Genomic DNA, 17,201 nt, shown 5'->3' with positions numbered 1-17,201 from the left:
GGAAAACGGAAAGCTTCTGAAGAGAGTAATCATCTGTTAACAGCAAGACATGATTGAAAATATGCAAAGTACAATCCAAGAAATGGGGATGGTTACAGCCCATTGGCTTGTGGCGTGGCAGAGACACTTCCCTCCGTTCCGAGTAGAAAAAGAGACAGATTTTTATGAGCGGAATTAAATGATAAAATCACATCCTCTGACACTTACAATGAAAGCACGGCCTAACCGTCAAAGGAACATCTGCTTATTTGTTGGGCCCTTTCCTCTTTCCCTTTTATCACGATTTTTTTTAGGTGCCCTTCGATGACATCAAAACCGGTTAAAACATTCATCGCCTAAAAAGGGAGCTTTTTCTTCCACCAGCTGTAATTTGAATGGATTTGAAAGGTTTTCTCTCGACGCGTGTTCCTCCTGAAATTTAGCTGCAGGTTTTTTGTTTTTTTTTCTTTGCGGCGAGGAAAATTCCTGGTGAATACCAAAAAAAAAAAAAAAAAGAAAAATCACATTTCGTTTTTCTGCATCCAGGTACTCTCTCTTAGTCAAATGACATTCTCTGTTGTGACATTATGGCTGCTTCTCTCTCTCACACTCCTATATACGTTGTCGCCATTTACATAAAGCTCATTGCTATGTATTTTCTGTATTTTTCCGAGGCAGAAAGTCAAAGCGGCCCCTCCCAGACATTAGGATTCCAGCTGACTTTAATAATTTAGGCAGACTGAAAGTAGAGAGAGGATAACGTTGCAGGAGATGGACAAGAAGAAGAAGACACATTCTCAAGCACTGTTAAATTTATTAGACAGCTGAGACCCAAAGGCTGAAAGATTTACCCACTAGATATCAAGACATACTAACAATTTCAAAACATGTTAGCCTTTAAAATGGTCCAGTTTTTTGTTATTTTTTTTTAAACTTGAATATCCTCCAGACCAGGGAAGATATGATCGGAATTGATTTTTAAATGTTGTTTTTTTTTCCCTCCCTCTCTTTTAGGGCTGTAATCCTATTAGACCTAATCTAATACTCTTGCATTACCTAATCCTGCGCTCGTGTCTGTCCGTGTGTGTTTGTGTGCGTCGGCGTGATGACCCACCAGAGAAGCAGTCACAGTTGGGGTCTATCTTGCAGTCGCAGTCTGTCGGGGCTCCAGAGATGATCGATATCTCCCCGTTGGTCGACACCTGCGGGTTTGACAAAGACCAACGCGTCACACACGAGCACAAAAATGTTCGCAAAAGGTCACTCCGGCTCGGAAATCATCACAACGGACAACCGTTTGCCATTTCTAAGCTCTTCAAACAGCACAGAAAGGCTGTAGCGGAGTACAATGACACATAGAATGACGTAAGTAACGTTGAGGTGTAAATAAATGACTACGACTTTATTTGGGTTAATAAAAAATGCAAAACAGAACCATACAACGCCTTGCAAAAACTCATAATTGTTCCTACTTTTCTGCTTTACTTACAACCACAATGTATTTTGTGGGACGTGTTAACACAAAGTAAAGCATGACTAAGTGGCCTGCATTTGTGGTTGATATAAAACAAAGTGCAACTTTAGACGTTATCAAACTAGTTCATAGAGTCCGCCTGTATGGAATGTATTTGTGTCATAAATCTAATAAAGCTTATTTGTAAAAAATTCCTTAAAACACACAAGTTTCCTTATACTTTATACTAAGTCACTACATTGTGTTTGTCTTCTGCATGTAATTTCAGTAAAATATATTAATGTTTATTGTAATAACATGAAAGAATGCCAAAAAAAGTGAGGGCGCGGATACTCCTTCGATGCCCCGTAGGTGAGACAAGAGGGGTTGATTAAGATTTTTTTTTTTTTTTAAACTTAAAACAAAATCAGAGCATCACGACACGAGCGCAGGGCTCAGCTCATTACTTGATTGACAAATGCAACGTTAAATTGTACAAATTACCCCTATTGTCCTGGAGGAAAGAGCTGTAGGTATACGCGCCTGTGAGAAGATAATTGGAGCAACTGACAAGCTTAATTTAGGTTCTTGCTGTGTAAACTATTACACCTCGAGGAAATCTCCGCCGAGGTGTTGGTCCAAAAGAAACGAGTTTGACGTGAGAAAATTGACAACATTGAGATGTCAAAGCTTAGGTTTGAGCAAGATTTTTAAATAAAGTTAGTTGTAAACACTATGACAAAAAAAAAAAACATGACTCAGGTCACGTCAGACGGATGTCGTTTATTACCTCCAGGTTATTTAGGTACAGCTACATCAATGCATAATTATTGGGTAAACCCCCCCAAAATAAACAAAAAACCAGCAATCCTTAGAACTCCCGTATAAATTAGGACGATAAGAAAAGACATACTTTTAGCTGTTTGCCTGTTTTCTTATTTCCAAGGTGGAAAGACAACAGGAATAACTTTAGAGGAGTAATTATTGCTGCCTATTAATCAGGCGAGATTATGCATGCCAAACAATTTGAAATGATCATTCTGCTGTGAGAAAGATTACTCACAAATTTATGGGAAATTTATTAATGAACTTGCCTGTTAAAGTCTGAAGATTCAGCAAGATCCCCTGAGGTGTGATATATAAGAAATAAAAAAAAAAACCTCTCCACAAAAAAAAACAAAAAAACATCTCATGCAGGCTAAGCCTCAAAACAATGTTAGAATTCATCACAGCAGAGTTAGGAAGAGGCTAAACAAGTGTGGGACATTTGAACGGATTTCCAGGAAAATCCTCTTCTCTTGAAGGAGAACATGCCAGGCCGGATTTTGCACACACACAAAAAAAAGTGCATCTGAGCAAACGAGGGGATGGAAAAAAAACAACAACTAAGAGTTTTGGAACAGAGCCCCTTGGACAGATTGGACCACAGTGGCGATGTTTGGCCATAAAACACAGCAACATGTCTGCTAAAAAACTGAGAAAAAAACAACAACAACAAAAAAACACACACATCTTTGGGGCTAAGCTAACCGGCTGCATGCCTTCAGCTTTGTAATTAATTGACAAACATACCAGCAGTATTGATCTTCTCGACTACCTTCTGCTTGGACGGTGAATACGCATGAGCAGCTCTGGTTTGAACATTTCAGCTATGAATGGGAAGGAATATCTTTGAACTGCCTTAATCTGTTTTTTTTTTCTTTCTTATTCTCAGCAGGAGGGGAGTAAAAACCTAAAGCACACTCATTTCCAGACGGAATAAAAACAAACAAGATTCAAACTGACGATGACTAAGTTCTTAAAGCCTCATCCTTCAACGGCGCGACTGTTTCGCTGAGAGCGAGCTCACGATTTGTGCTTAACCCGAAAACAAATGCGGCTACGGCGACGCTAATTTGTAGCGTAATGATTGCGGTTTTAATGCCTCCAGTATTATGCATGTTAAATAACTCCACTGCTCTGCATAAAAGACTGGAGCGCAAACTTAGCATGCATTGATTATACATGTGCCGTCCTCGGTGTTTTGGCCGAGTGCCCCGGGTCAGTCTGTGTGACGGACCGACGTGTCCAAGCAGATCCCGCACGGTGCCAAACACCCGCTGCAGCCAACACACGCTCACGTTTAATAATCTTATTAAACTGCTAAAAAAAGAAGAAAAAAGAAAAACACTACTTGCTGCTAAACAGTACAAGATGCAGCTGCTGTCAGCTATTTACCATGAAATGTTGCATTTAATTTGACTGTCATTCTTCATCTCGTGTGAAATACATCGTCGCGTGTACCTGCGCGCGTTTACCGCGTCTCACAAATGACAATGTGATCTGTTTTTAATTTAATACATGTTGGATTACGCACCATTTGCATCAGCCAGACATGTTTTTTCTTCTTCTTTTTTTTTTTTGGATGTGCTAAATGAACACCAGAAACCGCTGCACAAACCCACGTAGCGCAAACTAAAAACACTAAAACTCCCTCCCTCTCTTAATTTTATTTCACCACTTAGCGTGGTTTGAAAGCATCGACTAATCTCCAACTCGCGCCGGTTGCTAAGTGAGCGCCCACTTAGATGTTTTAATGTTTACAGATGGATTATTTTAGCTCTAAGTTTTCATGTGCTGTGTGAGGAAACGTGAAAAAAAAAAAAAAACCTTTTCAGTGCCCTACCAACCTAGCCAGTCGGTCTCCATCAAAAAAAAAAAGGGCATCTGAGACATTTTATGATCCTGTCTGCCTCCACACGGACCCAGCATGGCGCTGCAGGCCACAAAGGCACTATTGATTGAGTGCAGCAGGCAGTATTTCCGAGGTGCTCAAGCCAAAATGCTACAGTCCTGTAGTGTCCTGCTGCTAGCTCATGTACAAAAAAAACCCCTACTTTTATTTTAAATCAAAACCACCCTTTGGGTTTATTTTTTTATTGGTTTGAGGTGAATCAGAGTTCTAAAAAGCCAAAAACTCGAGTGAAAGACTCTAAACGCCGCCTTTGCTGACAAGCATCTGTAATGTAAACAGCCTGTCAGCAAAAGGCTGAATTACTGTCAAAAGCCCTGATGGATTACTAATATTGGCTCCATATGAGCCGTTTCTTTTTCTAGGCTATATATTTATTTATTTTTTGCAAAGGGTATTTGTTTTCTGTTGCAGTTCGCGGCAGTGTAGCATTATATAACGCGTGCAAGTGTATGAATAGATAAATCACTTTTGACATCAAGAACCTGTAACAGATCAATGTACATATTGGTGCAACCTAGTGTTGTATCATTTTTCATCTTAATATATCACCACACAGCTGTCAACTGATAATAAAATTCATGTATGATTGCAGTAAAATATTCCAGAAACCCAAAAATTTGAATAAATCTACCCGGTAAATTGAGTAAATTTAAAATAAATGTTTCTAGTAAAATCCCTGTTGCCACATTTACTGTCAACTCATATAATTAAAAGCATAACTGGAGCATTTTAATCACATTATACTTTGCTTTTTAAACTTTCTTATGGTGTCTATGGATATTTAATTAGCAATCCATGTGGTTTTGTTTCTTTGGGGTATAAAAGCAATGAAGAACAGGGGTTTCAAAACAGTAAACAATTCAAACATGTAAGATATTTCTTGTTTTTTATACTAAATCATTAACAGGACATAGCGATTCTTAAAAACTATACAGTTTAGTGCAACTGTGACATGCAAGGCAAAATGTGGACCCATATTTTGCTTCCCACCATGCACAGCGATTGAGGCGGTTAGAGAGAAATTAATCTTGAAAGTTTTCTGTTAGAGAAATGCAGCAAAAACTTTCATCTCGAGGACATGAAGTCTCGGTAATAACCAGCGGACGCCGTCTAGATATCATCGAGTCATTTCCAAAGCAAGTCTGGTAAAGAGCGTTTTCCGTCCCGCCGTCACTGACGAAAACGTGCGACTTTAACTGGAACTGCATGGTTTTGTCGGGCGACTCACAGATTGGGCTTTCGGCGACATACAACTGAAGTAGGTTTGGTGCAAAGCAAAAAAATAAATAAATTGAAATGTGGATCAACACCTCAAGTCCACTCTTTATCTTCTAATGGCTTGTATATAGAGAGTATTACATCATGGACTCTGGTGGATTGGATATTTTAAGTAAATATCTACCAGTAAACTGAGACTGGGTCTTTCAGCAGGATAATGATCTAAAATATGTGGCTGAATCAAGACAGAAATGATTCACCAGACACAGTATCTACCTTTTTCCGTTGTCATCTCAGTGCCCATATATAAATCTAATGGGAGGAAGAGCCATCATTCTGGAACAGAAAAGGGCTTCGTATGAAATGTAATCCCAGCAGGTGTGCCAATAATTGCGGCACCAGGGATTTTGTTTAAAACGTCTATTTGTTACTGGGGAACTTTCCCCGAACTTAATAAATGTACTCAAACCAAAGATCAATTTTTTTTTTTTCAGTCTGAGATTACGCTGCTGCAACAAAAGATCGATGTATTTTAAGGTATATTTTTATAAATCTTTACCTTATTATAGCGTGTGTGATACATTTATCTACTTGGAGAGAAATCTGTATTTAATGACAGATAGTGGAGATAGAAAGAGAGAAATAGAGACAGACAGACAGACAGATACTGTAGATAAACAAGTAGAAACAGATTGATACAGATAAATAGATACAAACAGATAAAGATAGACAGACAGACAGACATAGGGATAGATAGATAGATAGATAGATAGATAGATAGATAGATAGATAGATAGATAGATAGATAGATAGATAGATAGATAGATAGATAGATATAGACAGACAGCCTGATAGACATATAGACAGATAAACAGGTAGAAACAGATTGATACAGATAAATAGATAAACAGACAAACAGATTTACAATTAGATAAACAGATAGATAAATAGAAATGATAAAGATTAAAACAATTAGATACAAATACGTTTAAAAAGACATTCAGACAGACAGATCGACAGCCAGGTAGATCGACAGGTACCTGTTGGATGCGGTTGATCCGCCTCTCGTCCGTCTCAGCAATAAACAGCGTCCCCAGGTGCGACAGGGCGATGGCCTTGGCGGCCTCCAGGGTGGCGCGTACCGCCGCTCGGCTCACCAGGTGGTGGTCGATGCCGGGGACCTGGCAGTGAATCGGACGCCCCGCCACGATCCGCACCTGGAGGCTCTCCGACACCTACAGCGACACGCCGTCATTTATCATCTGCAGAAGCCTACCCCGAGGCAACACAATCACCCGCTGATGACATAAGAGAATTTATCGATCGGGCGCATCAAACCTCGGCAAGCCGGACCCCCGGCCGCTGACTTGTACAAGATAAAGAGCTGCGTTCATTAACTTTGCACGATGAGTTCAATGACATTTTCTAATAAACAGCCCCTGCGGCGACCTGTGACGGCATCCTTTTGCTTTTATTTATCTTGGCAGACTCACTTCATCTAAAGTGGATCTCGAGGGACAGCTGACGAATTTGTAAATCGGTTCTCATTCGGCAGCGTACTTCGCAGCATGACTCTTCATAGAGTTGACAGAATGAGACAAATGTGTTTTGCGAGTGTTTGTTTTCCCGACCTGCAGAACGATGTTGTTGTCCAGGATGTAGAGGGAGTTGTCCAGTGGGTTAATGGCGAGGTCTGTCGGCCACTCCAAGCGCACCTGTGAAGTCAGACAAAAACACACACACACACATAAGGGGACCCATCATGTCAAGACTGTTGTCAAAAGCGGGAAAGCTAATACAAACCTTTTGACGGCAACTGCCACAAGAGTCAGTTGCAGGTAGTGCAAATAATATCTCCTTAATAACATAGCATTAGGCCTCCTGACCCTCCCTGCTCATGCAAAGGTCAGCGTCGGGCAGGGAGCCTTCCCCGTGTTTATTCAAGTCTCACACCGGCTCGCTTCGGCTGAGTTCCAAATGTCAACCAATAACCGTGATCGCCGCCCGCTCAAATAGCACCGCCGCTGAAACCGCGGGGGGTCGAAGGCAGACAAAGCCGACGCCGTCTCACAGCCGCCCACGTCGGCGTCCGTCTCCAAGCAGCACAAACAAAACGGAGGGAGGCGGCGTTGTGGGGGGGAGGGGGGGACGATGGGGAATCAGGTGATTGATGACTCTCAGGATAGATTGGTAAATAAATGGATCATGTTAAATTGCCACTGACATGTCCAATTATAGGCTCTGTCAAAACTAGAGTGGGAAGAAGGCTCGCTCCGAAATCCCATTTTAAGAGGAGGGGAGAGATTCATCAAGTGGGATTCTGCGCGTCCCTCAAACCAAAGACGGCATGCATCAAATCCCTCCCTGCTCACGGTAATGAACTGTAGCTGTGATGATGGGCGACCTCCTCCAGGAAGCATCGTGACCCGTTCACACAGAGCCGGGCCCGCTGTCGTGAAAGTCAGACGGAACTTTAATCCGGTTTTAGAATTGAATTAATCAGAGTAAATTCATTCGGATTGCTCGGCTTTCATAGAACAATAAATAAACCAAAGCGTGAATTCGAGAAAGGTTTGTCTGGGTTGGTGATACCCAGGGCTGCACTTTGCTTCAATTTTTTAACACGTTTGTTTGTGTGTGTGTTTTATTTTTTTCTTTACAAACTGAAGCCCAAGAAAAATACAACACACAAACTGCAAACTGAGAAATCAATTTGTTGCGTTTTGGATTAAGAAAGCTTTGTCAATTCTTACTAAATATGTAATTTTCATCTGCTCCACTGTAGACTCCACACTGTCCCCATATCAAAGAATAAACCAAAGTATTAAACAGAAGACTGACACTTTAAGGACATTTAAATAAGTAATTTTTCTGCATTTTTCCCTGGTTTATAAAATAAATTTGGCTGATTGGAAATTTTAGCATCTATTAATATTAATATAAAAAGCCTGACCAGTTAACATGTTAGGCAGAACGTCTTATACATGTATAAATCTCCATGGAACAAAATGGTAAAAATGTTTAATATTCTGATTTTGAGAAGTTTTTCTAAGCTTAATAAGCATTATTTTGATCTCATTGCTATGAACGAATGCCAAAAATGTCAAAAGAGAACATAAGTGATACTGAAATAACCAATAGGTTCATATTTGCAGCAGAAATGATACTTGAGAATTTCTTGTTTTACAAATAAAGTAATTAGAGTTTGTTAAACAATGTTGTTTTAAATGTTTGTGTTAATTATTATTATGTTTTGTAGGAGAATAAACTTCAAACTTTAAACTAGCATTATGTCTTTTTAGCCACACAGTTATTAGGCAACACAGCATGAAGTCTGAAATTGTCCTGCTGAAGTCCCACCACATCAAGAAAAAATGAAATTGACAGAAAAATGTCCCTTATGAGTTTCCATACATGAAACATTAATAGTGGCATCTTCACACAAAGAAAACCAGCTCATTGATAGATTTAAAGTTTTTTGAAATTTCTTGATAGAGGCCACGTGTTTCTTATCTTCTGAACATACAGACTCCTAAATCTATTTTAAAGGGAGCTGAAAACCTTTTCTGGCAAGAAGACAGTAGTACAAAATGTTTCCATCTGTCCAAATGTCAAAGGTCGCTGGCTTCCAGAAGTCACGCTGGCCTTGGCTTTTAAAATGTTCAAACCTTGCATCATAAGTTTACAATATTATAGATGTTAGTTATTCACACACGTTCTTCATAAAGTTTACATGACAAGTAACAGCCGAACCAAAGAGTTGTTACAGTCTGACTGAGGAGAGCACAATCCTGACATTCTCACTGTTACACTGTAATACATCTAATACAAAGTTCTTCTTAAAAACGTTATTCTTTTATGATCTAAGTGGTTTTTATTTGGCTTCCTCTCAACTTTTTGGGTTTGTTAGAAGTATCTATTGTAGGATTATTGATATAGACTCATTATTGTGAACATTATTGTTTTGAAAATGGCAGCGAATGGTGCAAACGTCGGCTTCTGAAACAATGTGCAGAATTTAAAGAAATACTGTATGACTCTTGATGATCGGTACGGAGTAACTGCTGACAGCAGGCAAACTAAAAAGCATCCATAATCGTTTTCTAATAAGTCTTTTGAATGGTGGGATAGGCCTGTCATGATCAATTTTGCTAGATGATAAACTGTCCCAGAACTTATCGCGATAAACGACACTATTGTTGTTTTGAGACCATTTTAAAGTAATATAATGGCATAATAATGCAAGAACACATATTTGAGGATCAATAGCCTTCAAATTCTAATGAACATTTGAAGACTGGAACTGGAAAACATTTTAAACATCCAAAATAAAGAAACAGCAGAAACAACAAATAAAAGGAATTATGAAGTCTGTGTAAACAAAATGAGCTTTCAAAAAGTTGCTGTTTGAGACCAAAACACCAAACTGAAGACTTTTATCATTCAGTTTTTGGTAAAAATAAAAAATAAAAAAAGAGAGAGAGAGAAAGGAAAGAGAAAAACGACAATTCAAGCAAATGAAAATGATTGAGTTTCTTCTAATTTATCAAGCGATTATTTGATTTATTGTTTATTGTGACAGGCCAAAGTGGGAATGCCTTGAATAAATAAATATGCAGGCTGTAATGGCAGCTGGTCTTTACAGTTGAGCTGATATTATTCTGTCCAATATAACCGCTCAACAACACACACAATGTTGCAAACGGCCGCCAAGGAACACGCGTCAACACAGGCAACATGAGAGAAACTTAAGAAGACGGCTCACTGAACCGAATTACATTTTACATCCACCTGTCAGTTGTTTTTATTTTTTAAATATACGTTTTATGCTCCGTTTCAAAACAACATCTGTGATCGGTGGAGAGAGTGAGACAGAACAGCACACGATATAGTGGTCGGTGAAAACACTTAAAATGATCCAATTCAAAGGTTAGGAGTTTATAAACGTCTCATTTTTCTGAAAATGACAGCCGTATTGCTGATAGATCTGGACAGCTGGTGTTTTTGCACGCTGTAATTACTGGTTATAAATGTTATTTTATTTTATTTTTTTTTATCGAAAGCAACAAAAAGCTGCGTCGTGGCTTCATCGTGGGTCATAAACTGTACCATATTGCCCTATGCACCAGCTGTAGAGAGCATGAAGCTCTTTATCACTTTACGTTTACCACATATTTGTTGCCAACCTCCAGTAAAGATGCATAAAAAAGCCTTGAAATTAATAACTCTTTAGTGGCAGCAGCAGCAGAATCTCTGAGTGAACAGCTATAAAATCAAGCTTTAATCTGAGCACAATTTTTATCAGTGTATTTTGAACAAAATTACATAGTTATCAGTAACCCCTTAAATCAAAACCTGTTATTTTTTAAATATTTCTATCTTACTTTCCTAAGTAAGATTACAATCTATTACTTCCTGTTTTCACAAAAAGTACGCCTGATGTGAGGTCATTTTTCTCTACTCTTCAGATATTAAGGGAGGTAAACAGAGAGAGTGATGTCTATTCTATCTTACAAAACAAATGTAAGCATGTGAACTGGGACCCTGCTGGCATGAAACAAAGGCTGAATATGCGTATTAATCCTTTAATTATCTGCTGAGTGTGATGGCGGTTAAGCAAATCTATCACCGCTTCGTTTTCAAAGACTCCAAGAGCCTTGCTCTGCCAAGTATCATGAATCCTTTGAAATACTACGGCTGCTTAAATATAAATCAGAAAACTGCAAGCGGATGGGGTCTTTTTTTGTTTGTTTGTTGTTTTTTTTTGTTTAGCAGGATAACGATTCAAAGCATATGTGCAAAGAAACCTGGTTCGTTGACATCACATTCCCAGAATTAAATCTCATAGAAAACCTGTGGGGGTGATCAGAGGAGCAGCCAGGACTCTGGGTCTTTCATATGTGAAGACGTTTTGACAAAAGAGGCATTTTTAACAGGTAAAAAATGTTATAACTTTGATTTTTTCTTCTCTGTTCCGACCAAATTAAATTTGGAATATTGCGAAAGATTTCCACCTGAGCTTACAATACAGTAAAAAATTAAAGGTGAATATTTATTCAAGGCTTAATTTTATTTTATGTTTTTCCACCAACAAATTTGTCCTCATCTGTATACAGTGCGCAGGCCCTCTGCTGCTCAGTTGCCATCTCCGCAGCAATATTTGTCTCGTCAGGGCTGCAGGAGTTTCCGTCGACGCCGGCTGAGGTCACGGGAAGCCAGGAGAAGAAGAGAGCCAACTCAGATGGAGGACAGACGCGATCAGACCGGTGACGAACAAACATAGGAACTGTAACGTAGCCCGGGTGCTAAGACACGAAATAGCACTTTGGGGAATTCACTTGGCTTCAACACGCATATTCACACAGACATACACAGGCACTATGTGGGGGCAGATATCCCTCCACAGAGCCAGCAGCTCATCTATTATTCATCCGCAGCTCTAATAGGCCTGGTATTAGTTAGCAGCGTGTTCTGAAGGGATGGCTGATCGAAACCGGCGCGAGCGGCCCGTCTTCCGGCCGAGACGCATTTGTTCCTCAAAGTTTAGCAAAGCGCGGTTGACAAAACAATCAGCGCTATGCGAACAGAACAACAAACTTTGTGATCCATTGCCATTTTGATATAATGATTTTAATTAGCTGACATGGATGACATTCAGGAGACAAATGCTTCCACAAATTATTTAGACAATCTTTCAGAGCCAAACGAGGCGTCGTCTCTCTCTCTCTCTGCTAGTCATTGAAATTCTGCGGCGCGTTATTAGCTTACCTGGCTGATATCCATGCGCGCATCGCAGCTCAGCGGCTGCGTCGACATCAGCCCGTTTGAGCCAATCACGGTGGAGAGCAGACCCCGCTCATTAATCTTCTGAATGGTGGTGCCATCCACGAAGTAGACAACTCCTCTCTTATCCACGGCAATACCTACGTGGGCGAGAGAGAAAGTCGGGAAATGAGAGGGGAGAAAAAGAGACAGGAAAAAAAAAAACAGGAGTAGGAGAAAGAGACTCGAAGAGGAGTGGAGGATAGTTGAGCGAGGCGAAGAGGGCTTCCAACTCGGTTAGTCATTCAGCTCGGCAAGCGGCTGTCTTATCAAAGGCACTGCACCACAGAAATGTAATTATATTTCCATTCCAGAGCCCACTAAAGGGATTAGAACAATGCAACGGGAGGAAGAAGTTATTTGTCACATTAGATGTGAGCGGGGTGCCGCAGTGAACTTTTGACATTTGACGCCTGTGCAAATGTGCATTTATAAATGGCCGCCGGCTCTTCAAACACGCACGCGACGTCTGCATGTGTGCATATGTTTACCTTTATTCGCGCTCCCCTCGTGCGGACACGCGGGCTATGCGAGTGTGCGTTGCCATGGCGAGCTTACACTTGAACTCTCCTTGAGGTTAGGGAGCGCGCGGCAGTATGCGGAGAGCAAAGAAAAGAGGAAAAGAAGTAAATCCAGCTATTAAAGGTCAGGGCGGACTATGAATCATCTGTTATGGATGAGGAGTGACCTTCATTCCCGCCTCATCTCCATGCAGAGAATGGCCCTTTGACTCAAACGCCGCCGCAATAATATTCCACGACTTCAACCCTCACCTCTTCCACACCGCGAGCAGCCAATTCCCCGGGATTGCTTTCACTTAGCATCTGCGACAATAAGCCATATTTTAGTATTCCTTCCTCCCACCTCCAGCTCAATCACTTCATTTACAAACACATTTTGTTTATGGCTCATCATTAGGTCGCGTCAGATTTATGCGTTAGATTTCTTTGTCTCGAGCATGCCTGGAAGGGCTTTATGGCGACAAAACCTATAAAAGAAAATCAATCAATGTAAATAGAGTGCGGCCTGAAACCAAAAACAATTAAATGGTACAGGGAGGCATGATGGAAGGTTAAAAACAGATTCATACGGAAATCCATTAGCGGCTTAATTGAGCAATTATTTATTTGTTTCGCCTTCTTCCTGAATTAATTTGATGATTGGCCAAAATGCGTCGGCACATTTTTGTTTTGTCTGGTGACACATCCAGCAGACAGTTAATTCATTTATTGTGGTTCAATTAATGCATTTGTATTCAGAAAGCACAGTCAAAAAGAAAAAAAAAAAGGACAGGTCACACATTACAGCAGAGCTTTTCATACGCAGGAAAGACTGACCTTGCAAAGTGATCAACTTCCTAGACAGGAATATAATGATGCTATTGCTAACAGCCACAGTTTCTCAAATGTGAGTCAGTCTTTTTAAGCCGGGCCTGCTTTTATAGCAGAATTAAATGTTTACAGCCAGAAAGTAAAATCAGACATTAGAGTCTAATTCTAATTCTGATTTAGAGGCTTACATTGATTAGGGCTATCGTTAGCTTAGACTATAGTGTTTACATGGGTTCTGTTCAAGCCAGTGGTACCTGATGATCCAGTTCCAATTCTTGCACTGAGTGACACATAAAGCTAATGTAAAAAATATATATATACATAAAAAATGACCCTCACAAAAATACTCGCGTCCCTTCAGTTTAATAATAGACGTCATTGTGAATAAAGTTTGCATTATTTCAAATTATTGAGGAACAGGGGAAATCTGGCTTTGTAACAGTACACATAAAAATCTGAAAAGTGTGGGATGGATTTTTATTAAAAGTAGGATCTAAATCATCGTATTGCAGCTCTGGCTGTCCTGCTATGAGGTGAGTTCCCGTTCCCACGGCAACGTGGCCTTTAAAAGGGTTTAGTCCCGTATTTATCTCCATCCACCTTCCTGTTGACTGAAAACAATGAATCTCCACAGCATGATGTTGCCACCACCATGTCTCACACTAGGAATAATAGTTTTGGGCCATCTGATTAAAGAAGGCTAAATGCAAAAGCATGCAACAGTTTTCAGATTTTATTGCTAAAAAACAAACAAACAGGAAACATTCTTTTGTTCTGTCTTATAAAATCACAATTAAATAAATAGATAAATAAACAATTTGTAGTTGAAGCACAATGAAATATGAAAAAGTTCAAAAAGAGGGAACACTACTGCAATGGACTCAACAAGTACAATCTCTAGTTGCTTCTTAGCACGCCATACTGTGTTTGAAGCTCTGGGATTTGTAGTGAAGGTCCACTATCTAATGTCACATATTTACGTAAACTACGTTTCCACGGCCCCGCAGGGACGAAATGTCAAAATCTTTAGTGTTTTCCCTGATAGTTTTCTAGCTGTAGCTGTATTTTTTTCCTTTTTGGTCCACAGAAAATCCGTTTGGCGTCCTTACGTTGAACCAGAAACAAGACGTCCTTCCTGCCCTTTGTTCCAGGTTCGAACAAGTGTCTCATCCTTCCGGCTATAAAATAAACTGTCCGCTCAAAACGATTTTCCTCAACAAGCACACCCATATGCGGACACACATCAGACGCGCATACCCCTACACGCAAACACACACACACCGCCACCGCTGGATTCGCCAGCGTCCTCGCGCTAAGCAACCCTGGGCCGACCCCGCGAGTCATAAATTGTACAGGTGAAGTGGCACTGCAGACGGGGGGTGGGCAGGGGGGGAGGGCCAGGGTCACTGTGTTTCCTCCAGGGGCCAGGAGGTGAACTGCAGAGCTCTCCCTGCTGGCCCCTTCATCATTCCTCTGACACAGACAGATTACACCACCCGAACAGCATCGCCCTGCACTCAAACAGCACCTTTCCTCTCCTTTGCTAGCTTCCCTCTGCTCTCCATCATGCCTAACTTGATCTTCTCCTGCTTTCTTTTTTCCTAGTGCCCTCTTCCCTTTGCATTGTTTTTGTTTTTGTTGCTCCGCTTGCCTGTATCTTCTGACTTCTAATCAAATCACTGACCTTCAACTCTTGGGTTATGTCTTTGCTCTGCTTTAATCTGTGCGCCTGCGTTTTTTTTTTTCCTCCTCTATGTTCTTCTTCGACTCCTCTCAACCTTGCTGCTGCCCCCTCTTGTCACCTGGTATTATGTAGGAGGTGAGTCTTGACCCACACAATGCCCTGAGCCTATTTAGCCCCAGTAACCCACAGTACTCCCCACCCCCGGGAAGATGGCCATCCTCGTCTTCTTTGCACTTCTTCCTTCACTTTCCTATACATCCCTGCTCCTGGAGCTCCGATCCAAAACCCGTCCCTGATCTTAGAGCTCATAAATCCTGCACAAGGACATGACGAGGCAGACGGGACTCTCTCTCAATACTGATTTCCCCTCCTCTCTCGCCGCACTGTCCCTGAACGTCTTCTTGCCCACTTCTGTTGACTTCTTGCCTAAAATTCCCTTCATCCTACACCCTCCTCTCATTCTCATTGTTTTTTTCCCCCCTTTTTTTTGTGACATCCTCTGTTTCGGCACGCCGTCTGTCTCCACCAAAAGGGTTCTGAATGACTGCCATTCTCTTTGGAACAATAAATACAGGACCAGACTGACTTATTCATCGTCGCGCAGCCACAACAATGAAGAAAGATCACTATTATTGCTTTGCGTAGGGATTTACACCAGTTTACATGTTGCTTAAGAGTATTTCACAATGTTTATCGAAAAGGCGGTAGATTAGTCCACATTCTCCTTGTCAGCGGCTGGATTTCCTGCTGCAGCAGATAAAGATGTGTGTTGCATTAGGGGAATTTACAGCCTCTCTCTATATCCAAAGGATACTCAGAAGACATCAGAGGATTTACTGTTTCTCCCTGAGTGAACCAGACTCTCAGATGTTCATGTATAAGCAGACGTACAAGGAGCAGAGTAATTGAGACAAATCTGAGCTCCAGAGGGAGACGGACATTCGGCTCGATTCAGAGCGGGATCTTTAGTGACCTTGGAGGAACAGAGCAAAGTGAAAGAAGGAATGACACAGCATTATATTTAAGGAAGAAGTACAAACAGTGTTCGGAAAAAGGTGCCAATAAGACAAAGGCGTGATGAGGAGTTGGGTAAATGATCTACTACAGGCTCATCCCTCTCTGTCAAAAGGGATCTCTTTTCTCTGTGTCCCCGTCAAAAGAATATCGGTTGTAATGACCCCCCTGTGGCACTGCAATCCAATCCAATCTGATTAATGCCTTAAAGAGGGCTCCCGGAGAACGTCTTGTTGTGTTGATTACAGATATTTGAAGAGAAGGAGCCACGAGGGAGCTCCTGCGCAGAGAGGTGAGGAAAGGTGGAAGGTAGGAAGCAGGACGAGGCGAAAAAAGACTAATTATAACTCAGGCGGTGGATTTGCGTCTCACTTAGCAGCAACAGTCGACAGCCCTGTGGCGCTCAGCAGCATCCGAATGCGGTGAGCTGTGAGCTCCGACTGCTAACACCTGAAGATCAAGACTTCAGGTGATCAGGAAGTCAGCTGTTTGGTATTTGCTTTCTCCTTTCAAAGAGTGACACTAAAGCTGTCAAAGTAGCTGCTGCTATAGGTTTGAAGAAGACTTGTCTAAACATATCAACTTCCCTTAGATAGTCAGGACAGCGTCCTCAATAAACTTGCAAGATGTTGACGAATAATCGCCATTGGAGTGATTATCATTATAATTTTTAACTCTTTAGGCTATTTTTGAATACGTCTGTTTTAGAGTTGACCGTGTTTTTCTCTTTAAATCAACAATAGTTTAGATTTAAGACCCGAAACCGGCCGAAATTATTGACTTGATGGTCAGGATTTAGCTTCTGTGAAGTGTTTAATAAGCTTACGATACACACAACCCACAGATACCCAATATAAATATGTGTTAATCTATTTATTATAGTCCAAATAAAGAAGTCGGCAGCTTTCCAGGTTGAAGAAAGAAAGAAAGAAAGATAGGTGCAAAGGTTCATTAAATGCTTACAAG

At 40.9% G+C, this 17,201-nt stretch overlaps 1 protein-coding gene across 1 annotated transcript in view; it reads right to left on the bottom strand.

The window, feature by feature from the left end:
- tenm1 (teneurin transmembrane protein 1) overlaps positions 1–17,201 on the bottom strand; it is a 300,806-nt gene that overhangs the window by 29,818 nt on the left and 253,787 nt on the right. The window contains exons 23-26 of the mRNA XM_032555180.1: positions 12,153–12,307; positions 7,016–7,099; positions 6,425–6,619; positions 1,094–1,181 (exon numbers count right to left, since the gene is read on the bottom strand). Coding sequence (XP_032411071.1) covers positions 1,094–1,181; positions 6,425–6,619; positions 7,016–7,099; positions 12,153–12,307 — 522 coding nt within the window. The remainder of the gene's footprint in view (positions 1–1,093; positions 1,182–6,424; positions 6,620–7,015; positions 7,100–12,152; positions 12,308–17,201) is intronic.

This window comes from Xiphophorus hellerii, chromosome 23, assembly GCF_003331165.1.
Source record: "Xiphophorus hellerii strain 12219 chromosome 23, Xiphophorus_hellerii-4.1, whole genome shotgun sequence".
NCBI lineage: Eukaryota > Metazoa > Chordata > Actinopteri > Cyprinodontiformes > Poeciliidae > Xiphophorus > Xiphophorus hellerii.
The sequence above is the reverse complement of the archived record's forward strand: the minus strand, read 5'-3'. Positions and strand labels throughout refer to the sequence as shown.